This window comes from Thalassophryne amazonica, chromosome 6, assembly GCF_902500255.1.
Source record: "Thalassophryne amazonica chromosome 6, fThaAma1.1, whole genome shotgun sequence".
Classification (NCBI taxonomy): Eukaryota; Metazoa; Chordata; class Actinopteri; order Batrachoidiformes; family Batrachoididae; genus Thalassophryne; species Thalassophryne amazonica.
Window position 1 is genome coordinate 103,374,559 of NC_047108.1, and position 24,673 is coordinate 103,399,231.

The window sequence follows — 24,673 nt, forward strand, 5'->3', positions numbered from 1 at the left end:
CTTCTAAATTATATTGTACTGTGTTATTAGCTGGGTTTCTTATCTTGTGAATATTGCGGTTGGCTTGTAGTTTTCATGTCCTCCAGGCAAGTAATTTTTTTAGCTCTTGGACCATTCTCATAGTAATTTTGTTTGATAAATTTTGCTTTCCTTTCTATGTGATCATCATATAAATTGTTTATTTGCTTAACTGAAAGAATTTTTTGCAGCGTATCATTGTCGTTTCACGTGTTCTAAGAATTTTAGCTCAGCAATCTTGTCTCAAATTAGTTTCTCTTTCTCTTTCTTTTTAATTGATGACCACATTATGAGCTTTCCTCTCAAAACTGCTTTTGCAGCGTCCCATATCACACTAGGTGAAGTTTCTTCATTATCTTTATGATATATGTAATCTGTTAATTGTTCTTCTACATATTTTTTAAGGTCTATATCATTGAGGAGGCTATTGTTAAGTCTCCAAAGGGTTTCTTTTCGCTTAGTATCTAAATGTAATGTCAAATATACTCCTGCATGGTCTGAAACATCTCGTGCTCCAATTTCAAATTGAATAATTCTGTGCCTGTCTGAGCTGAGCATGAAAAAATAGTCTAGTCTGGATAACATAGTATGTGAATGGGGAAAAAAAAAGGTAAAGCATTTCTCATGTGGATGGAAATCTCGCCATACATCTTTCATACCCACTTCTTTAAGCAATTTGTTAATCAGTATTGCTGGAGGTTGTATCCTCTTATTTGTAGAAGAGTCAAGAGAAGGAAGTAAATGAGCGTTCCAGTCTCCAGCACACACTAGTACTCCAGATATTTCAGTACATATTAGGTTGAATATTTTTTTAACAAACTGCTTATCATTTCCTGGAGGGTGATAAACATTAAGTAATGTCACTTTTTATGATCAATCAAACCCTTTACTAGCACATATCTTCCTTCAGTGTCAGAAATTTGCGAAGTGAACTCAAAATTGATTTTGTTTGACATAAGAATTGCCACTCCTCTCGCATTTCCTTTTTTAAAAGAAGAATAGTAAGTATGTTTGAACCATTTTTTTATTTTTTTCATGCTCAGTGTCATTAAGATGCGTTTCTTGCCAAAATATCACATCTTGTTTCTCACGTTTAATTTTACTGATTATTTTACGACGTTTTATTGGGTTATGTAAGCCGTTTACGTTAAGGGTAATGAAATTATACTTTTGTCTATTAATTTTACTTAATCAAGTCAACACAATATACATTATAGAGTGTATGGCTAAGCATAAATAAAAGGGTCGGTCTGGAAGAACAGTAACAACAGTAATAACAGTGATAAACAACATAATATAACAGTGACTTCCACAAGTGAAGTGAATTATCCACTTCGGAGTTCAGAGGAGAGTCCCTAAGGAACAAGGGAGCCCCTGACAGCGTGGGCTGAAGGTCAATAGCAGTGCGCATAACAGAAAACAAGCAATCGCTATCCAGTGTCTGGGTCAAGATTGCCGTATAGATGAGGAAAGTGTCGTGTTGTTTCACGTCGAATAAAGAAAAAACTCTTAAGAAGCATCTGCGTCACGTTCAAATTCCTTTAATCTTTCTTGGATACTTTTGATTCTTGATTCCTGTGTGCGTCGTGGAGAATCAACTTTTTGCCAGTGTGGTTTGGACATCCTTGTGCCCGCTGGTCTTCCCGTCGTTGTTTGGGTCGTGACGCCTCCGTCTATCACTCCTTTTTGCTTCAGGTCTTCTGCCGCGTCTCCTGTGTTGTTGTAGATCTCGGTGCCGGTTTGAAGGTGAACATGTAGTCGTGCAGGGTGCAGTGTCTGGAAACGGATGTTTTTTTCTTTCAGCGCTATGGGGATGGGGATTTTCTTTCCGTATGGGGATGTATGCTTTTCTCTTTGACAGAGTATCTCCTGTATAGTCATGTTCAAAGAAAACACGTCTTTCCTTGAACATAATGATTTTCTTGTTCCATGCTGATCGAAGTACAAGTTCTTTAGTCTTGAACTCGAGGAAGCACATTACTATAGATCTTGGGTTGGAGTCCCCAGGAGGCTGAGGGGCATTGGAGCGGTGGCAATGTTGTATTCCCAGAGTGGTATGGAGAAGAGACAGCTCAGTTTTAATGAAATTCTCGATGAATCCCAACATATCAGTCCCTTCAGCTTGCTCGTTTATTCTGTGGATCCGGATGTTGTTTCTGCGAGAAAATGCTTCAAGTGATTCAAGATGAGTTTGAAGCTCGTCCTGAAGATCAAGTGTGTAGGATAAGGAATCTTTCACATCCGCGCTGAATTCCTCCATCTCTTACTCGCTCCTCAGTTGCTTCGATTCTGTCTTTCATTTGGTTAACATTGTTCTCCACAGTGTTAAGTCTAGAGTTCATTTCTTCTCTGAACTCAGAGAGGTCATTCTTGAGTTGTCCGGTTTTGTGACTGAGCTCTTGGACCTCCGTGTGTACTTTTTGGATTTCGGTGATAATGCTAGCTCTCATAGCCTCCATATTATCGGTGCTTAGCTTGTTAGCTTGCGTGCTATGCTCGCCTAGCTTGTTGCTATCACTCTGGTCTCCGTCACTTTCACTCGGTGAAAAAGTCTCTTCGTCTTTGTCAACTTGGATATTTCCTCTTGTCTTTTGTTGCCCCCTGGCATACTTGTTAAGCTACTTTCTGATTATAATTTAAGTATATAGATGCCAGGGGAAGTTGGACCCACTGGAAGATGTAAAATTAAGCGGCCGCTCATCTATCCGTCATACCAGAAGTCCCAGCCCATGATGGTTCTTATCCATAATGGAACAGGGACAGACCCCCATGAAATTTTGTGGAGTTTCTTAGTTAGGGTTTTGCAAGATCCTTTCAACTAATGAAATGGAGAACCTGTTGGGGTGCAATTTAACTACGGAGGTACGCACCTGCAAATGTCTTTAAAGAAAAAAAGAAGTGATGTTGAGGAAGATTGTATTTCTTAAGCTATTCAAAAAGACTTCACGATGTCATTCTCCACTACATCTCCTACAGTCTTAATCTCTTTAATGGCCCACAGGGAAAAGGGATGATCTTCTAAACCAGGAGGGACAACAGAATTTTAGTGGACTGGAGTGAGGAGAGAGAGGAAGCCCCTCTTAATTTTCTTACTTCTTTGTCAGCCTCCAGGTTTTAAGGGAATTTGACAAAAGAAAGTTCTTTTTAACATTCAGACTAACCTATTTCTTAGAGATGTATAAAATGCTATGGAGAGGGATGGGAACACTGGGGCAGCCTCCAAGGTAAGCCAAGTTGAATGAGGGTCCTCTATAAACCAGTGCCAAAAATGGCTGCACAGGTATGCAATTTGATAATGTTTAATATCGGGTGCTCCGAGACCTTGCCCACAATATCTGGACTTGTCATCATATAACGGGTCCAGTTAGGTCTGAGCATGTGCCACTGTTGTGCATCATCATATACGCCACGCAACAAAATGTTACAGTCCTGGATGACAACCACCCAGGCAGGCAACTGCCTCTCGAAAGTAGCCATCTATTATTTGCATCCTGGTGAAGTGAAGGTGTCCCCTTGACCTCCTCCAGTTGCTGGGATTCTCCACCCTGAGGCGCATGTGCTGGATTATGCCAAGTACATGGCCAAAATTCTTAGCTGAGGTTCTTCATTAGGCAAGTGGTACTCTTCATATGAATCGAAGTTTGGCACAAAGTCTTTCAAGTGGTAGCCGAGGATCCACTGAAAAGACAAAGTACAAAATACATCCAGTTATCTTTGGTCACTGGCTGCTGTCGAAGTCTCACAACTGTACAGTAAGACAGGATGCACAAGGACCTTCAAGACTTGGATCTTCGTTCTCATGTAAAGGTATCAGGATGACCAAACATGTTGGGAGACCTCATGATCCATAAGCTCTTCCCAGGCAACTCTAGATCTCAGAGACAGAAGACGCACAGATATACAACCCCTGACAAAAATTATGGAATCACCGGCCTCGGAGGATGTTCATTCAGTTGTTTAATTTTGTAGAAAAAAAGCAGATCACAGACATGACACAAAACTAAAGTCATTTCAAATGGCAACTTTCTGGCTTTAAGAAACACTATAAGAAATCAGGAAAAATAATTGTGGCAGTCAGTAATAGTTACTGTTTCAGACCAAGCAGAGGGAAAAAAATATGGAATCACTCAATTCTGAGTAAAAAATTATGGAATCATGAAAAACAAAAGAACGCTCCAACACAACACTAGTATTTTGTTGCACCACCTCTGGCTTTTATAACAACTTGCAGTCTCTGAGGCATGGACTTAATGAGCGACAAACAGTACTCTTCATCAATCTGGCTCCAACTTTCTTTGACTGCTGTTGCCAGATCAGCTTTGCAGGTTGGAGCCTTGTCATGGACCATTTTCTTCAACTTCCACCAAAGATTTTCAATTGGATTAAGATCCGGACTATTTGCAGGCCATGACATTGACCCTATGTGTCTTTTTGCAAGGAATGTTTTCACAGTTTTTGCTCTATGGCAAGATGCATTATCATCTTGAAAAATGATTTCATCATCCCCAAACATCCTTTCAATTGATGGGATAAGAAAAGTGTCCAAAATATCAACGTAAACTTGTGCATTTATTGATGATGTAATGACAGCCATCAATCAATCAATCAATCAATCAATTTTTTTTATATAGCGCCAAATCACAACAAACAGTTGCCCCAAGGCGCTTTATATTGTAAGGCAAGGCCATACAATAATTATGTAAAACCCCAACGGTCAAAACGACCCCCTGTGAGCAAGCACTTGGCTACAGTGGGAAGGAAAAACTCCCTTTTAACAGGAAGAAACCTCCAGCAGAACCAGGCTCAGGGAGGGGCAGTCTTCTGCTGGGACTGGTTGGGGCTGAGGGAGAGAACCAGGAAAAAGACATGCTGTGGAGGGGAGCAGAGATCGATCACTAATGATTAAATGCAGAGTGGTGCATACAGAGCAAAAAGAAAAGAAACAGTGCATCATGGGAACCCCCCAGCAGTCTACGTCTATAGCAGCATAACTAAGGGATGGTTCAGGGTCACCTGATCCAGCCCTAACTATAAGCTTTAGCAAAAGGAAAGTTTTAAGCCTAATCTTAAAAGTAGAGAGGGTGTCTGTCTCCCTGATCTGAATTGGGAGCTGGTTCCACAGGAGAGGAGCCTGAAAGCTGAAGGCTCTGCCTCCCATTCTACTCTTACAAACCCTAGGAACTACAAGTAAGCCTGCAGTCTGAGAGCGAAGCGCTCTATTGGGGTAATATGGTACTACGAGGTCCCTAAGATAAGATGGGACCTGATTATTCAAAACCTTATAAGTAAGAAGAAGAATTTTAAATTCTATTCTAGAATTAACAGGAAGCCAATGAAGAGAGGCCAATATGGGTGAGATATGCTCTCTCCTTCTAGTCCCCGTCAGTACCCTAGCTGCAGCATTTTGAATTAACTGAAGGCTTTTTAGGGAACTTTTAGGACAACCTGATAATAATGAATTACAATAGTCCAGCCTAGAGGAAATAAATGCATGAATTAGTTTTTCAGCATCACTCTGAGACAAGACCTTTCTGATTTTAGAGATATTGCGTAAATGCAAAAAAGCAGTCCTACATATTTGTTTAATATGCACTTTGAATGACATATCCTGATCAAAAATGACTCCAAGATTTCTCACAGTATTACTAGAGGTCAGGGTAATGCCATCCAGAGTAAGGATCTGGTTAGACACCATGTTTCTAAGATTTGTGGGGCCAAGTACAATAACTTCAGTTTATCTGAGTTTAAAAGCAGGAAATTAGAGGTCATCCATGTCTTTATGTCTGTAAGACAATCCTGCAGTTTAGCTAATTGGTGTGTGTCCTCTGGCTTCATGGATAGATAAAGCTGGGTATCATCTGCGTAACAATGAAAATTTAAGCAATACCGTCTAATAATACTGCCTAAGGGAAGCATGTATAAAGTGAATAAAATTGGTCCTAGCACAGAACCTTGTGGAACTCCATAATTAACTTTAGTCTGTGAAGAAGATTCCCCATTTACATGAACAAATTGTAATCTATTAGACAAATATGATTCAAACCACCGCAGCGCAGTGCCTTTAATACCTATGGCATGCTCTAATCTCTGTAATAAAATTTTATGGTCAACAGTATCAAAAGCAGCACTGAGATCTAACAGAACAAGCACAGAGATGAGTCCACTGTCCGAGGCCATAAGAAGATCATTTGTAACCTTCACTAATGCTGTTTCTGTACTATGATGAATTCTAAAACCTGACTGAAACTCTTCAAATAGACCATTCCTCTGCAGATGATCAGTTAGCTGTTTTACAACTACCCTTTCAAGAATTTTTGAGAGAAAAGGAAGGTTGGAGATTGGCCTATAATTAGCTAAGATAGCTGGGTCAAGTGATGGCTTTTTAAGTAATGGTTTAATTACTGCCACCTTAAAAGCCTGTGGTACATAGCCAACTAACAAAGATAGATTGATCATATTTAAGATCGAAGCATTAAATAATGGTAGGGCTTCCTTGAGCAGCCTGGTAGGAATGGGGTCTAATAAACATGTTGATGGTTTGGATGAAGTAACTAATGAGAATAACTCAGACAGAACAATCGGAGAGAAAGAGTCTAATCTCCCCAGTGCCTTTACCTGACATGCAGCCCCATATCATCAATGACTGTGGAAATTTACATGTTCTCTTCAGGCAGTCATCTTTATAAATCTCATTGGAACGGCACCAAACAAAAGTTCCAGCATCATCACCTTGCCCAATGCAGATTCAAGATTCATCACTGAATATGACTTTCATCCAGTCATCCACAGTCCACGATTGCTTTTCCTTAGCCCATTGTAACCTTGTTTTTTTCTGTTTAGGCGTTAATGATGGCTTTCATTTAGCTTTTCTGTATGTAAATCCCATTTCCTTTAGGCGGTTTCTTACAGTTTGGTCACAGACATTGACTCCAGTTTCCTCCCACTCGTTCCTCATTTGTTTTGTTGTGCATTTTCGATTTTTGAGGCATATTGCTTTAAGTTTTCTGTCTTGATGCTTTGATGTCTTCCTTGGTCTACCAGTATGTTTGCCTTTAACAACCTTCCCATGTTGTTTGTATTTGGTCCAGAGTTTAGACACAGCTGACTGTGAACAACCAACATCTTTTGCAACATTACGTGATGATTTACCCTCTTTTAAGAGTTTGATAATCCTCTCCTTTGTTTCAATTGACATCTCTCGTGTTGGAGCCATGATTCATGTCAGTCCACTTGGTGCAACAGCTCTCCAAGGTGTGATCATTCCTTTTTAGATGCAGACTAATGAGAAGATCTGATTTGATGCAGGTGTTAGTTTTGGGGATGAAAATTTACAGGGTGATTCAATAATTTTTTCCTCAGAATTGAGTGACTCCATATTTTTCCCTCTGCTTGGTCTAAAAAAAGTAACTGTTACTGACTGCCACAATTTTTTTTTCCCTGATTTCTTATAGTGTTTCTTAAAGCCAGAAAGTTGCCATTTGAAATGACTTTAGTTTTGTGTCATGTCTGTGATCTGCTTTTTTTCTGCAAAATTAAACAACTGAATGAACATCCTCCGAGGCTGGTGATTCCATAATTATTGCCAGGGGTTGTACTACTTCATCTTAGTCTAACATCTTGATCAACATTCTGAAGAAAGGTTTGGGTGGGCTCCAGACAGTTTTCAAATTTCAAAGTTGGCCCCCAGTATACTTACAGTACATCCATAAAGTATTGACAGTGCTTCACCATCAGATTTTATGTTACAGCCTTATTTCAAAATGATTTTTTTTACCCTCAAACATCTACACACAATACCCCATAATGAGAATGTGAAAAGTTTTTTTTTGTTGTTGTTTTGTTTTTAGATTTCTGCAAATTCATTAAAAAACACTAATGTAGCAGAATGAAGGTCCTGGGTCCTGATTAAAAAGACGTTCCCACTAGCTTGGGAATTCCCCTTTGGCTGACCTGGTAGATGAATGGTCTTTAGTGCAAACCATCCGGGGTTCGATCCCACTGCCGTCCCGGCCACAAAGGTCCTACGGTCACAACTGGTGTTGTCAGCAGGATGTGGGTAGTCACAGAGCATGCTTAAATGCACCTGTGACTTCGGGATGAAGTAAAAAATGGTGGGGAGATATGTAGCAGGATGAAGGTCTTGGGCACACTCTCACGAGTGCAACTAGTTTAGATTATGGCAAGCTAAAACTCTACTGGTGGTTGACTCTCACTGCGGTATTGTATCACTTCCTGTTCTGGAGCACAGCGGTGTTTTGCTGTATCTGTTAGCTGTTTAATCTGCGCAGTTAGATTGATCTAGTTACCTAGATAACGATTTGTTTCATAGTGTTATCTTCACGTGCCTTAACTAAAGCACTCCCTCTGCTAAATCACCTCTAAATTATTTACACGTTATTCACTTTGCGTGTTTTTAGGAATCCGCTAGCTTAGCGCAGCTACTAGCTCTTAGCCGGCTTAGCATGGCGGCTTCTCCTGTCTCTCCCGCACTTTTCTGCTCTGGGTGTGAAATGTTTAGTTATTCCTCGGCCTCCTTTAGCAGTAATGGTACTTGTAATAAGTGTAGCTTATTCGTAGCTTTGGAGGCCAGGCTGGGCGAATTGGAGACTCGGCTCCGCACCGTGGAAAATTCTACAGCTAGCCAGGCCCCTGTAGTTGGTGCGGACCAAGGTAGCTTAGCCGCCGTTAGTTTCCCTCTGGCAGATCCCGAGCAGCCGGGAAAGCAGGCCGACTGGGTGACTGTGAGGAGGAAGCGTAGCCCTAAACAGAAGCCCCATGTACACCGCCAACCTGTTCACATTTCTAACCGTTTTTCCCCACTCGGCGACACACCCGCCGAGGAACAAACTCTGGTTATTGGCGACTCTGTTTTGAGAAATGTGAAGTTAGCGACACCAGCAACCATAGTCAATTGTCTTCCGGGGGCCAGAGCAGGCAACATTGAAGGAAATTTGAAACTGCTGGCTAAGGCTAAGTGTAAATTTGGTAAGATTGTAATTCACGTCGGCAGTAATGACACCCGGTTACGCCAATCGGAGGTCACTAAAATTAACATTGAATTGGTGTGTAACTTTGCAAAAACAATGTCGGACTCTGTAGTTTTCTCTGGGCCCCTCCCCAATTGGACCGGGAGTGACATGTTTAGCCGCATGTTCTCCTTGAATTGCTGGCTGTCTGAGTGGTGTCCAAAAAATGAGGTGGACTTCATAGATAATTGGCAAAGCTTCTGGGGAAAACCTGGTCTTGTTAGGAGAGACGGCATCCATTCCACTTTGGATGGAGCAGCTCTCATTTCTAGAAATCTGGCCAATTTTCTTAAATCCTCCAAACCGTGACTATCCAGGGTTGGGACCAGGAAGCAGAGTTGTAATCTTACACACCTTTCTGCAGCTTCTCTCCCCCTGCCATCCCCTCATTACCCCATCCCTGTAGAGACGGTGCCTGCTCCCAGACCACCAATAACCAGCAAAAATCTATTTAAGCATAAAAGTTCAAAAAGAAAAAATAATATAGCACCTTCAACTGCACCACAGACTAAAACAGTTAAATGTGGTCTATTAAACATTAGGTCGCTCTCTTCTAAGTCCCTGTTAATAAATGATATAATAATTGATCAACATATTGATTTATTCTGCCTTACAGAAACCTGGTTACAGCAGGATGAATATGTTAGTTTAAATGAGTCAACACCCCCGAGTCACACTAACTGCCAGAACGCTCGTAGCACTGGCCGAGGCGGAGGATTAGCAGCAATCTTCCATTCCAGCTTATTAATTAATCAAAAACCCAGACAGAGCTTTAATTCATTTGAAAGCTTGACTCTTAGTCTTGTCCATCCAAATTGGAAGTCCCAAAAAACAGTTTTATTTGTTGTTATCTATCGTCCTCCTGGTCGTTACTGTGAGTTTCTCTGTGAATTTTCAGAACTTTTGTCTGACTTAGTGCTTAGCTCAGATAAGATAATTATAGTGGGCGATTTTAACATCCACACAGATGCTGAGAATGACAGCCTCAACACTGCATTTAATCTATTATTAGACTCTATTGGCTTTGCTCAAAATGTAAATGAGTCCACCTATCACTTTAATCATATCTTAGATCTTGTTCTGACTTATGGTATGGAAATTGAAGACTTAACAGTATTCCCTGAAAACTCCCTTCTGTCTGATCATTTCTTAATAACATTTACATTTACTCTGATGGACTACCCAGCAGTGGGGAATAAGTTTCATTACACTAGAAGTCTTTCAGAAAGCACTGTAACTAGGTTTAAGGATATGTTTCCTTCTTTATGTTCCCTAATGCCATATACCAACACAGTGCAGAGTAGCTACCTAAACTCTGTAAGTGAGATAGAGTATCTCGTCAATAGTTTTACATCCTCATTGAAGACAACTTTGGATGCTGTAGCTCCTCTGAAAAAGAGAGCTTTAAATCAGAAGTGCCTGACTCTGTGGTATAACTCACAAACTCGCAGCTTAAAGCAGATAACCCGTACGTTGGAGAGGAAATGGCGTCTCACTAATTTAGAAGATCTTCACTTAGCCTGGAAAAAGAGTCTGTTGCTCTATAAAAAAGCCCTCCGTAAAGCTAGGACATCTTACTACTCATCACTAATTGAAGAAAATAAGAACAACCCCAGGTTTCTTTTCAGCACTGTAGCCAGGCTGACAAAGAGTCAGAGCTCTATTGAGCTGAGTATTCCTTTAACTTTAACTAGTAATGACTTCATGACTTTCTTTGCTAATAAAATTTTAACTATTAGAGAAAAAATTACTCATAACCATCCCAAAGACGTATCGTTATCTTTGGCTGCTTTCAGTGATGCCGGTATTTGGTTAGAATCTTTCTCTCAGATTGTTCTGTCTGAGTTATTTTCATTAGTTACTTCATCCAAACCATCAACATGTCTATTGGACCCCATTCCTACCAGGCTGCTCAAGGAAGCCCTACCATTATTTAATGCTTCGATCTTAAATATGATCAATCTATCTTTATTAGTTGGCTATGTACCACAGGCTTTTAAGGTGGCAGTAATTAAACCATTACTTAAAAAGCCATCACTTGACCCAGCTATCTTAGCTAATTATAGGCCAATCTCCAACCTTCCTTTTCTCTCAAAAATTCTTGAAAGGGTAGTTGTAAAACAGCTAACTGATCATCTGCAGAGGAATGGTCTATTTGAAGAGTTTCAGTCAGGTTTTAGAATTCATCATAGTACAGAAACAGCATTAGTGAAGGTTACAAATGATCTTCTTATGGCCTCAGACAGTGGACTCATCTCTGTGCTTGTTCTGTTAGACCTCAGTGCTGCTTTTGATACTGTTGACCATAAAATTTTATTACAGAGATTAGCGCATGCCATAGGTATTAAAGGCACTGCGCTGCGGTGGTTTGAATCATATTTATCTAATAGATTACAATTTGTTCATGTAAATGGGGAATCTTCTTCACAGACTAAGGTTAATTATGGAGTTCCACAAGGTTCTGTGCTAGGACCAATTTTATTCACTTTATACATGCTTCCCTTAGGCAGTATTATTAGACGGCATTGCTTAAATTTTCATTGTTACACAGATGATACCCAGCTTTATCTATCCATGAAGCCAGAGGACACACACCAATTAGCTAAACTGCAGGATTGTCTTACAGACATAAGGACATGGATGACCTCTAATTTCCTGCTTTTAAACTCAGATAAAACTGAAGTTATTGTACTTTGCCCCACAAATCTTAGAAACATGGTGTCTAACCAGATCCTTACTCTGGATGGCATTACCCTGACCTCTAGTAATACTGTGAGAAATCTTGGAGTCATTTTTGATCAGGATATGTCATTCAAAGCGCATATTAAACAAATATGTAAGACTGCTTTTTTGCATTTACGCAATATCTCTAAAATTAGAAAGGTCTTGTCTCAGAGTGATGCTGAAAAACTAATTCATGCATTTATTTCCTCTAGGCTGGACTATTGTAATTCATTATTATCAGGTTGTCCTAAAAGTTCCCTGAAAAGCCTTCAGTTAATTCAAAATGCTGCAGCTAGAGTACTGACGGGGACTAGAAGGAGAGAGCATATCTCACCCATATTGGCCTCTCTTCATTGGCTTCCTGTTAATTCTAGAATAGAATTTAAAATTCTTCTTCTTACTTATAAGGTTTTGAATAATCAGGTCCCTTCTTATCTTAGGGACCTCTTCGTACCATATCACCCCAATAGAGCGCTTCGTTCTCAGACTGCAGGCTTACTTGTAGTTCCTAGGGTTTGTAAGAGTAGAATGGGAGGCAGAGCCTTCAGCTTTCATGCTCCTCTCCTGTGGAACCAGCTCCCAATTCGGATCAGGGAGACAGACACCCTCTCTACCTTTAAGATTAGGCTTAAAACTTTCCTTTTTGCTAAAGCTTATAGTTAGGGCTGGATCAGGTGACCCTGAACCATCCCTTAGTTATGCTGCTATAGACTTAGACTGCTGGGGGGTTCCCATAATGCACTGAGTGTTTCTTTCTCTTTTTGCTCTGTATGCACCACTCTGCATTTAATCATTAGTGATTGATCTCTGCTCCCCTCCACAGCATGTCTTTTTCCTGGTTCTCTCCCTCGGCCCCAACCAGTCCCAGCAGAAGACTGCCCCTCCCTGAGCCTGGTTCTGCTGGAGGTTTCTTCCTGTTAAAAGGGAGTTTTTCCTTCCCACTGTCGCCAAGTGCTTGCTCACAGGGGGTCGTTTTGACCTTTGGGGTTTTTACGTAATTATTGTATGGCCTTGCCTTACAATATAAAGCGCCTTGGGGCAACTGTTTGTTGTGATTTGGCGCTATATAAATAAAATTGAATTGAATTGACTTAAAAGTGGACGCTCTCATTTTGGCCGAACTTCTAGCCAGTTTCTGGGTATTCTGTGTTAGTACGTGCCCGCGGCTGACGTGCTTGATGAATTCCTACTCAAAAAGTAGATCCCAGACCTGTGATGACAGTGTATTTTCATGGGTAACAAAAACATCAGGAGTATATTTAGCACAAGAACTTGTGTATCTCGTGTGTTTTTACGCCTAAATGATCGTAAGTCAGTACTCACACACTCATCCAGCAACAACCGCAAACTGGGTCAGGCAAAAGTAGTCCAGCGAGCTCAAGCTGTGTGCGAGCTATCCCACAATTCCATAATAGCAGAGATGTTGGTCCAATGGGAGCGGCACTCTGAGCAGGGTGGGTCCTGATTGAAAAGACGTTCCCGCTAGCTTGGCTAATGGGGAATTCCCCCCGGTAGAGGAATGGTCTTTAGTGCAAGCCGTCCGGGGTTCGATCCCACCGCCGTCCCGGCCACAAAGGTCTTACGGTCACACTAAGAAATCTCATGTACATAACTATTCACAGCCTTTGCCATGAAGCTCAAAATTGAGCTCACATTTCCACTGATCTACCTTAAGATGTTTACAGCTTAATTGGAGTCTATCTGTGATAAATTCAGTTGGTTGGACATGATTTGAAAAGGCACACACCTGTCTACATATTTCATCTTTCAGCAGGTCAATGACCCTAAGCACAAAGCCAAGATATCAAAGGAGTGGCTTCTGGACAACTCTGTGAATGTCCTTGAGTGGCCTACCCAGAGTCCAGACCTGAACCCAATTGAACATCTCTGGAGAGATCTGAAAATGGCTGTGCACCGACCGACACTCCACATCCAACCTGATGGAGCTTGAGAGGTGCTGCAGAGAGGAATGGACAAAACTGCCCAAAGATAGGTGCACCAAGCTTGTGGCATCATATTCGAGAAGACTTGAGGCTGTAATTGCTGCCAAATTATTGAACAAATACTTATGTACATAGTATTTCTCTTTTTTTTTTAAGTTTTAACAAATCTACAAAAAACAAACAAACAAAAAAGTTTATGTTATCATTATGGACTGTTGTTAGTAGAACTTTTAGGGATTTTTTTTCTCCATTATGGAATAAGGCTGTACAGTGAGGCAAATGTGGATCAAACACTGTATATGTATATGTAAACATTGTATATGTAGCTGCAGCTTTTTCTTTCACACACATACACACCCCAACATATTTATTGCCGCAATTTCTTGCAGATGATAGCCGACAGCAGCATGCATGCACACACACACACACATATATATATATACATATATATATATATATATATATATATATATATATATATACATATACATATATACGAGGGCTGTCCGTAAAGTATAGGTCCTTTTTATTTTTTTCAAAAACTAGATTTTTTTAATGAAACACGTGCGGACGGGTCCGCGCGTTGGGACACAGCCGACGCGGTGCGGCGGCACAGGAAAAACACCTCCGTGTTGATAACCATTTGTTAAAATCCAGTTGGCTTTTGATGGCTTTCAGTGGAGTGAGTATATGAGAAATTGTTTCTCAGCTGGAGATGTTCCAACTTGTCCTCAAGGCTTCCAACAGAGGTGTTTTTCCTGTGGCGGAGCGTCGCGGCGGCTGTGAGCCGACGCTGCAATCCGCCCGCACATCTTTCATTAAAAAAATCTCCTTTAACAGTGGAATATCCGGATAAAATGCTGAAACCGACTTCTTCTGAAACTTCTCTGTTCTCTCACGACGTCCTGGATCAACAGAGCCTGAAATGTGGAGGTTTTAAGCTTGAAACAGGCTGACGACGGCGCCTGAGAGCGCTGCGCAACGTCTCGCACCGTGAAAAGTCCTTAAAGCAACAGAATCACCTCAAAATCTCTCATCAGCTGTTAAAATTTTCACTGAAGACCAGCTTAATTTTTCGAACCATGTCCACTTCGATGTGTCTCACAGGTTTAGAAAAAATTTTGATCAAACAAAGCGCCAGTCTCTCAGCAACTTCTCAGACAAAGGAATTCCGACAAGGGGCTGGACGACTCCTCCCACAAGGAGTGCTCACAGGCGAATGACGTCACCGACAGGCGTGGAAAAACTCACGCATGCGCACGAGGGTTCAAGCATGTCTGACGTAAAAACATATGAATGAAATCCATATAGTTTTTGAAAAAAATAAAAAGGACCTATACTTTACGGACAGACCTCGTATACATATACATATACATATATATACATACGTATATATACATATATACATATATACATACGTATATATATATATATATATATATATATATATATATATATATATATATATATATATATATATATATATATATATATATATATATATATATGTATTTGATCCATTGTCGATTTTGCAAGTTTATAATTTGCAAAATTTGCAGGTCTGTATTTTTTTTTATCGTAGGTACACTTCAGCTGTGAGAAACAGAATCTTAAAAACAATTCAGAAAATCACATTGTAGGATTTTTAAAATAATTAAATTGTATTTTATTGCATGAAATAAGTATTTGATACAACAGAAAAACGGACCTTAATATTCGGTACAGAAACCTTTGTTTGTGATCACAGAGGTCCGACGTTTCCTGTAGTTCTTGACCACGTTTGCACACTGCAGCTGGGATTTTGTTCCACTCCTCCATACAGATCTTCTCCAGATCTTTCAGGTTTTGAGTTTTAACTCTCCAAAGATTTTCTATTAAGATCAGGTCTTGGGATTGTCTAGGCCACTCCAGGATCTTGAAATGCATCTTACCAAACCACCAGGTCCCCCTGTGTAGTTTTGGGCTTTCTCAGAATCATCATTACCCCACAAGGTGAGATCTTGCGTGGAGCCCCAGACCGAGGAAGATGACAGTCATCTTGTGTTTCTTCCATTTTCTAATTAATGAAGTTGTTGCTTTCTCACCAAGCTGCTTGCCTGTTGTCCTGTAGCCCATCCCAGCCTTGTGCAGGTCTACATTTTTGTCCCGTGGTGTAGACAGCCCTTTGATCTTGGCCATGTTGGATAGGTTGGAGTTTGTTATTTATATTTATCTGTTTAAAATGTAGGACTTTGGACCGGGCTGTGGAAGGAGGCCCTGCTGCTTTGCTCTGGTGCTCTGCTGGAAGATTTCGTCCTGTGAGACCAGTGGATGTGCCGTTTGCTTTGGCTGCTTTTTTATACACTCAGTGTGGTTTGGTTGTCCATTCGGCTGCTCCCGTTTTGTGTTCGGGGTCGCCACAGCGGATACAACCAGATCCGCATTGATATTTGGCACAGGTTTTACGCTGGGATGCCCTTCCTGACGCAACTCCAGTGCTACCTGGAGAAACACACACAGCCGTTGGTGTTCCAAAGAGGTCTCCCATCCAAGTACTAACCAGGTCCCGCACTGCTTAGCTTCTGAAATCTGACGGGATCAGGCTTACGCATTGTGTGTGCTGCCGCTTGATGCAAGGGCGCCCTCATGTGGATATGAACAGTGGTGTTTTAAATTAGTATTTATAAATTTGTCTTTTTAATTAGAAAGCTCATTGTTAATAAATTCCTTTTTTTTGTATTTGGGAACCACTCCTCTGTCTCATTTGCAACAAACCGGTGTGTCTTGAGTTGAAATTATTCAAATTGTCAAATTCCCTGGGTGAAACTCCCAGGGTGGTGTCAGAAGTCTGACATATCATGTTTATTCATGATTTTTAATTGTTTTGACGATCTGGAGTAACTTGTCAGCTTTGCTACACACACACACACACACACACACACACACACACACACACACACACACACACACACACACACACACACACACACACACATATATATATACTATATATATATATATATATATATATATATAGTAGTGTTCAGAATAATAGTAGTGCTATGTGAATAAAAAGACTAATCCTGGTTTTGAGTATATTTCTTATTGTTACATGGGAAACAAGGCACCAGTAGATTCTCACAAATCCAACAAGACCAAGCATTCATGATATGCACACTCTTAAGGCTATGAAATTGGGCTATTAGTAAAAAAAAAAGTAGGAAAGGGGGTGTTCACAATAATAGTAGCATCTGCTGTTGACGCTACAAACTCAATATGTTCAAACTGCTTTTTTAGCAATCTTGTGAATCACTAAACTAGTATTTAGTTGTATAACCACAGTTTTTCATGATTTCTTCACATCTGCGAGGCATTAATTTTGTTGGTTTGGAACCAAGATTTTGCTGGTTTACTAGTGTGCTTGGGGTCATTGTCTTGTTGAAACACCCATTTCAAGGGCATGACCTCTTCAAGTATTTTGACATATCCAAACTGATCCATGATACCTGGTATGCGATATATAGGCCCAACACCATAGTAGGAGAAACATGCCCATATCATGATGCTTGCACCACCATGCTTCACTGTCTTCACTGTGAACTGTGGCTTGAATTCAGAGTTTGGGGGTCGTCTCACAAACTGTCTGCGGCCCTTGGACCCAAAAAGAACAATTTTGCTCTCATCAGTCCACAAAATATTCCTCCATTTCTCTTTAGGCCAGTTGATGTGTTCTTTGGCAAATTGTAACCTCTTCTGCACATGTCTTAATTTGCGGGGGATTCTTGCAAATAAATTAGCTTCACACAGGCGTCTTCTAACTGTCACAGCACTTACAGGTAACTCCAGACTGTCTTTGATCATCCTGGAGCTGATCAATGGGTGAGCCTTTGCCATTCTGGTTATTCTTCTATCCATTTTGATCATTGTTTTCTGTTTTCTTCCACGTGTCTCTGTTTTTGTTTTTGTCCATTTTAAAGCATTGGAGAACATTGTAGATGAACAGCCTATAATTTTTTGCACCTGCGTATAAGTTTTCTCCTCTCCAATCAACTTTTTAATCAAACTACGCTGTTCTTCTGAACAATGTCTTGAACGTCCCATTTTCCTCAGACTTTCAAAGAGAAAAGCATGTTCAACAGGTGCTGGCTTCATCCTTAAATAGGGGACACCTGATTCACACCTGTTTGTTCCACAAAATTATATATATATATATATATATATATATATATATATATATATATATATATATATATATATATATATATATATATATATATATATATATATCAGTTGTCAGTAAGTAGATGAGTAGCCAAAAAGTAATCATGGTTGTTTGAGTCCCAGCATTCCTGATAAGGTCACACCAACTTATGTAACAATTTAACAATGTCATTTGTCAGTGAGTGGGTGAGTTAGTCCATCCCAGCTGGGTAAGGAATAACTCAAACAATAAATGCTATGCTTTCAACTCAACACTTTAAAAAAGTACATTAAAGGATGAAGTGATTACACTGCGGTTCACTGATGTACCAAATCAAATCAGCTGCAAGACCAACTTTGCAACTTTTGTATGCAATATCCTGTACATGCGAGTGCCACCTGCAGGATGGTTTGTGAATGCGTGATGGATTGTAGAAAATTAGGAACAGCTACTGTTGAATTTTCTTGTAGATTGTAAACTGCCACGTGCTGAACGCTGGGCACGTAGGTGCACAGGTCAGAGTGCTTTGTGCACTGGTGCCCTCCTTTGTGTCACTTAACAAGTTAACTTTGCCACTGTTGGGGAGAATTGTGACGCTCACTAGAAAATATACAACAGAACAAGAAAGTGGTTAATGAACAATCAAACTGACTACTTCACTGCCAAGATGTTCTGTTCTGACATGTGCTGCTGCCTTTCTTGACCAGGTCACCCTTGTAAAAGAGGTTTCGATCTCAATAGGATTTTATCTGGTTAAATAAAGGTTATTATAAAGCTGTAGGGGGCACTGCAAAGAGAACTTCCAGCCCACTACAACCACAACACATTTTTTTTCCCTGCTGGAGTGGTTCAAAACAATGTACCTGCCAACATCTGGAGGTGTGATTTGTTTGCTGACTGAACAGACTGAACACTTGATCCAAGTGAACAAACTGGATAGAAAGTTATCAGCTTTCTGCAGTGGACTTTAACCTTCCAAGGAACCTTGCAGTGTGTGTGTGTGTGTGTGTGTGTCTTCTGTGTAAGACTTCACATCCAAGGAATCCAAACACTGAACACACTTGTAAGTATTTGCACACACCTCTAACACCTTTTAACTCCTGTGTAATTACACCTGCTTGTATGTGTTTTATTCCCTCTTGTAAACTTTAGGAATGGGCTCTGCAGGCATACAGCATGTGCTGTTTACACATCTTCAAACTTGTTTTATCATCATGGGATCAGTGTGGAAGCGTGTACCAGAGTGAGAATGAGGCCCTTATGGTTTGTTGGACTGATCAATGGTGTGAACAGGATGTGAAAATGGTATCATCTGCTTGAAGCCTGAGCAACACACAGTGGGCTTGAATGAAAGTTTTGGTATTTTGATGGCTTCTTGTTGCACGGCTGTCTTGATTTGTGAAGAAAGGCTAGTGTCTGGATTAGTATTTTCACAGCAGCAGTGCTAACAGCACTTTAAAAATACAAATTTGTCAGGTTACAGGCAGTCAGTCATGCATCATATCACTTGTGAGCAAATTAACTTCATCTATACAGGCTGAATTGTCACTAATCATATATGCATTAGGCATAATGACCACAAGAAGCGTACTGGTTTGGGGTCAAAAGGTCACATTCACTGGCGCGTACTTTGTAAAAAATCTTATGAGCAGAATAACTTTTTTTGTAACTGCCAGATTATCACTAAACCTGGCCTGTGTGTTCCGTATATTCACCACAAGAAGACTCTTGGCCTTGGGATCCAAAGTCCAAAGGTCAAAGGCCCTGAATTGTATTTTTGTAAAAGCCTTCTACAGAAACTTGTCAATAGTAAGCTCATCACCGTTTGTCCACGCCGTCATGGCTCAGTGCAGACTGCGCACTTGTTTGCAGTAATTATTCCATAAAATGCTCAGTAAAAATCACAGCGTATCCTGTGAAAAGCTGCTCAGCTGTGCCTTAAAAACATGCTTGGTGTGCTCGTGAAAGTTCCTACATCTGGTGGGTATTTGTTCAGTGTCCTATTAATATGAATAATTAACTGCAGATCGGATGCCAGCTGAAGGTTTCAAAGAGTTATGAGTATTTCAGAAGAAAAATGGGAAATGGCTGCAAGAGGAATTGAAAACAAAAATAACAGGGTACAGAAATACATACTTCTCAATTATGAAGTGAAACTCGTGTCAGGAATTTTACTAAATATAAGTTCTTAAAATCTGCTGTTTCTATAGTATTTAAAGACCCGATCCTTGTTTTGTTGTTTGTTTCCCAAGGAGTAACAGCAGAAGCGGAACGATTGGAAGACCTGGTTTGGCGTCATGGCTCTGCTCGTCCACATGTTGGCCTGTGCCTTTGGGGTTGGATCTTGGGTGGTGGTGAACGGCTTGTGGGTGCAGCTGCCTCTCATCGTCAACACTCTCCCAGAGGGATGGGACCTCCCGTCTTACCTGACAGTTATCATCCAGCTTGCTAACGTGGGACCGCTGGTGGTCACTCTCATGCACAAGCTGTGCCCACACCGTCTCAATGAGCGTTTTGTCATTTATGCCATCCTCTCCATCGGTGTCCTGTCCTGCGTCTTGCTTGCTCTCTTCTGGGATAAGACTACAACTGTGGCTGGAGCATCACGTAGCACTGCATTCTTCGTCATCTCCTTTTTTCTCTCTCTGGTGGACTGCACTTCCTCAGTTACATTCCTGCCTTTCATGATGCAGCTTCCTGCCAAATACGTCACTTCCTACTATATTGGTGAAGGCTTGAGTGGTTTCCTTCCTGGTGTAGTGGCTTTGGCACAAGGTGTTGGCATGTCCAAATGCGTCAACTCCTCTGAGACCTCTGGAAACCATACAGGCAACGAGGATTTGCACACCGAGTATCTGCCTCCGAACTTCTCCATTCAGGGGTTTTTCTTCTTTTTAACAGCCTTGATGTGTGTAAGCCTGATTGCTTTTATTGCACTCAACAGGCTTATTCCAAAATTCAAGCACACCAGTGAAAACCTTGTCGCAGACACCGTGGAATCTTCCAGATCTGGTGTGGATAATCCCGGAGTAGAGAAGGATGGAGAAGGAACGGAGTGCCAGGGTGAAGGGAGCACAAGGAAAAGGCTTCCACTGGCCATAACACACCACGTGCACCAGCTAACCTTTATCTACATTTTGATTTTTTGGGTTAACGCTGCAAGCAATGGCCTGTTGCCATCTGTGCAGACATACTCTTGTATGCCATATGGCAACCTCGCCTATCACCTGTCTGCTGCCCTGGCATCAGTGGCCAACCCACTGGCTTGCACCATTGCAATATTCTTCCAAAATAGGTAAAAAAAAAAAATGCTCAAATTTAGTAAAGGAAAAATAAAGTTGCATATGTGGGCTGTTCCACAACACTGCTGCTCAAAAAGAAAACGCAGGATCACAAAGAATGCGGCGGTACACATGGCTCATTGTTCTAGACATTGGTGATGCACCAGAACAATCCAAAAACCAACTTATTTTGCTAATGTAATATAACCATATAACATTGTCTCTTACGTGCTGAACATTGCCATCTGCTGGATGGCTGGTGGAAATTAAGAGCATAAGAGTGTATTTGAACTTGAATTTTTTTTTCTTTCTTTCATTTCCAAAGCCTAGGTTTGGTCACCAACAATGCCACTAGTGCTCGTTTTAATAACAAACAGCTAGAAACGTGTATACGGTATCTTCATTCTGCTCATTTGTAGCTTTTCATGTCATTTTTTATCATCAAATTTAAAAATATATAATTTTTTAAAAATGGATAAACTTCTTTTTACAACAAGTTCTGCTGTTTGATTATCAGGTCGCTGGCCTTTCTTGGTGTGCTGACTGTTATTGGGACAGGATTTGGCAGCTATAACATGGCTATGGCTGCTATGAGTCCATGTCCTTTGCTGCAAGGATCTACAGCAGGAGAGGCCATCATTGTGAGTGACACAAAAACATCCTGTCAGAGACATGGCAGAAAAATAATTTTAAAAATATTGGTAATAGTACCTGTGGGCATGAGGACAGTAACTGCTATGGCAATCTGACATTTGACCCCGGTGACCATGACTTTCACATAAATGTTTGACCTCTTCCTGACCATATCAGGGCAATTCTGAAATCAACTTAAGTATGTGTCACATTGGTCCAAATTATGTTAAAAGTCAAATTCCTTGACCTTGATGTTTGCCACAATGAATTTCTTAACAGCAGTTTTGGGAGCAACATTCACTGATATATCAAATTTGATAGAAATCAGCAAAAGGACCTGGGAGGTGTCACCAAACAGATAGGCAAACATGCTCTTGACCCCAGTGATTGGCCTTTGGCAAATTTGATCTTGCTAGGCAACTCTGGAACCCACTTCTATATGTTGGCCAAGTTCAGTGCAAATTGGACTGAAAAACTTAAATTTGAGTCATTGACTTCAATGACCTCACTCCCAATGATTGACCTTTGACAAATGTGACCTCATCTGGGCAATTCCAGAACCCACCTACACGTGTGTCCCAGGTTTGGTGACACACGTGTCACCAAAACATCAATTCTGACCTTTGAACCCAAATGTTCTTGACCCCAATGATTGACCTTTGGTAAATTTGAGGTCAATTGCCAACACCCACCTACAACTACATATGTGTGCTATGACACTGGAATGGGGGAAGAATCACAGTTCTGACTTTGAAATTTGACCCCAAATGACTCTGACCTTCACCAAAACAAACCCTTTCAGGGCAGTTCTGGGGTTGACAGTCATCCACTTGTTAACCCAGATCTTAAATAGTGCTGTTCTAAATGGTTAAAAAAAACTCTAAGTACAAAAGATACAGTATATTTAAAATCACTTGTGAAGTCAGACAGATCTGGGTTCTTAATGAACTCTTTCAAAAGAACCCCGAACACAGAATACAGTAATGTTTTATAGACAGTCGGAGACTGTTCTCATTACAATGGGTGGACCCACTCTTGCAGCCGTTTTCTATTGGCTCACAGCAACAAAGAGCTGGTCCTCCCATGCCGTGTGCTTAGTGCGTGATCAAAAAAAGGTTATGTCATGTTAGGCTATGTGCTAACCAGGTCAAACTGGAAAGACGCAAAAGCAGGACCTTGGGTTGGTGGCTGAATGGTGAACCACTACGCCTGTTGTTATGCCTTTCACATAATAACAAGATAGCAGTTAAATTGTGCTTTTCTGAGCAGATAAAAACTCTAAACAAGAACACAGTGACTAACTGTGCAGACAGAGATTTTAGCAAGAACGTACTGACCCAGTGAAACTTGACCTCATTTAACCTTATTAGGAATGCATGACTTGATATGACTTGACTCGACTAAAAGATCTGGGAAGCATAAGGGAAGAGACACATAAACTTATTTTGACCATTGACTCTAATGACCTTGATCTTTGCCAAATCAAACCCCTTAATGACAAATCTGGGATCACTGTACATGTGCACAGCAAGTTTGGTGGATACTTGGCAAAGCACCTCAGATGAGTAGTGGAACAAACAAATGTTTCTCAAATTATAGTATTATCAGTCCAATTTAATTCATTCATACAGTGCTCAGTCTAAACAGAAGTTATTGGAGCGATATCTACAAAGTGTTTTAAGCTACTCTGCTCCATGCTGGCATGCACCCGAGGTATTGCTTGATGATGCATGAAATTATGTTTCATCTGCAAATCTGAACATTTATCATTGCACAGATGCACTGCTGAGTCTTATTTATTGTTTTGCATTCACCAGGTGCTCTCCTGGCTCTTCTTCATTGGAACTCTGTCGTATGTGAAAGTAATGGCGGGAGTGATCCTGAGGGACCGGAGTCACAGCGCCCTGGTCTGGTGTGGAGCTGCAACACAGATGGGGTCATTAGTTGGCTCAGTCACCATGTTCCCACTGGTTAACGTCTACCGGCTGTTTAAGTCGGCAGACTTCTGCAACACCAAATGCCCCTTGTGAAGGTTAATTTGACAGCTGAGAGGCTGCAGATATTCTTTTGGATCAGAATTCTGTGCTTGAATCCTTAATAATATTTTACATGTTTTTTTCATTTAATTGTTTTTGTGACCATTAGCCCTTATAAGCACAACATGGGCCTTTTTGAATGGCATCAGTACTTTTAATGGTTGTGGATCTGTGAGGGGGTTTGTTGAGACTATACGGGAAAGTATTCTTAATTAGCGACATGCAAAATAACCTCTGCTGATCACAAGGATGGATGGATCCGGTCGAGCTTGTGGTTGTTTGTAGACAAAACATCAGTCTTTCCATTGGTACCAAGTATTAGCTTATTTGTGCTGATTACGAGAAACGGTGGCGCAAATACTGCAGCAGTGATCTGGAACTGGGCAAGTGACTGTATATGTAGCACCAATTCAAATAAAGCACATCCATACCAGATAATGTAATTTAATTTAGTTGGGAGTACATATATCTATTAGATGGAAATTCAATCCAATGAGGCAGTTTTTTTTAGTGTATCACTCAAACAAATGATTCATTGGATGAACTAATAAATATATGTAGTCCCAACTAAATTCAGTTAAATTATCTTGCATGGATGTGGTTTATTTGAGCTGGGACTACATATTTTTTTTAGATGCAATCTGCTCATAATTGAATTAAGTTCATCCAATGCATCAGTTTTTTGAGTGCAGTTTGCTTTAGAATGCAGTATAAAGGCGATACAGATTTTTTAAATACAGTATTCCAGTATTCACCTGAACCTACATCCACCACTTGTTTAATGCACTATTACTGAAATTCATTTTATTTATTTAGAAAAAAGCCATTTGTT

The 24,673-nt window shown here is 40.6% G+C and overlaps 1 protein-coding gene and 1 long non-coding RNA gene across 2 annotated transcripts; one reads left to right on the top strand and one right to left on the bottom strand.

Annotated features, from left to right (window-relative positions):
* Positions 1 to 2,920: 2,920 nt before the first annotated feature.
* LOC117511699 lies at positions 2,921 to 16,709 on the bottom strand. Its single transcript, XR_004561047.1, has 3 exons — positions 16,697 to 16,709; positions 14,579 to 14,584; positions 2,921 to 3,036 (listed from the first exon to the last, which is right to left on the bottom strand). It is a non-coding gene; the product is annotated as an uncharacterized LOC117511699 (long non-coding RNA).
* A 2,159-nt stretch (positions 16,710 to 18,868) lies between these two features.
* On the top strand, positions 18,869 to 23,946 carry slc52a3 (solute carrier family 52 member 3). Its single transcript, XM_034171620.1, has 4 exons — positions 18,869 to 18,954; positions 20,144 to 21,186; positions 21,690 to 21,813; positions 23,623 to 23,946. Exons 2-4 carry the CDS (start codon positions 20,189 to 20,191, stop codon positions 23,833 to 23,835), a joined length of 1,335 nt encoding a protein of 444 aa, XP_034027511.1. The 5' UTR covers positions 18,869 to 18,954; positions 20,144 to 20,188; the 3' UTR covers positions 23,836 to 23,946.
* Positions 23,947 to 24,673: the final 727 nt, after the last annotated feature.

What these genes read in the sequence shown, in the direction of transcription:
- slc52a3 (XM_034171620.1), top strand. Translation starts at nt 20,189, where the DNA reads ATGGCTCTGCTCGTCCACATGTTGGCCTGTGCCTTTGGGGTTGGATCT. An exon ending in GCAATATTCTTCCAAAATAG is followed by an intron (nt 21,187 to 21,689) that starts GTAAAAAAAAAA and finishes TTTGATTATCAG; the next exon opens with GTCGCTGGCCTTTCTTGGTG. An exon ending in CAGCAGGAGAGGCCATCATT is followed by an intron (nt 21,814 to 23,622) that starts GTGAGTGACACA and finishes TGCATTCACCAG; the next exon opens with GTGCTCTCCTGGCTCTTCTT.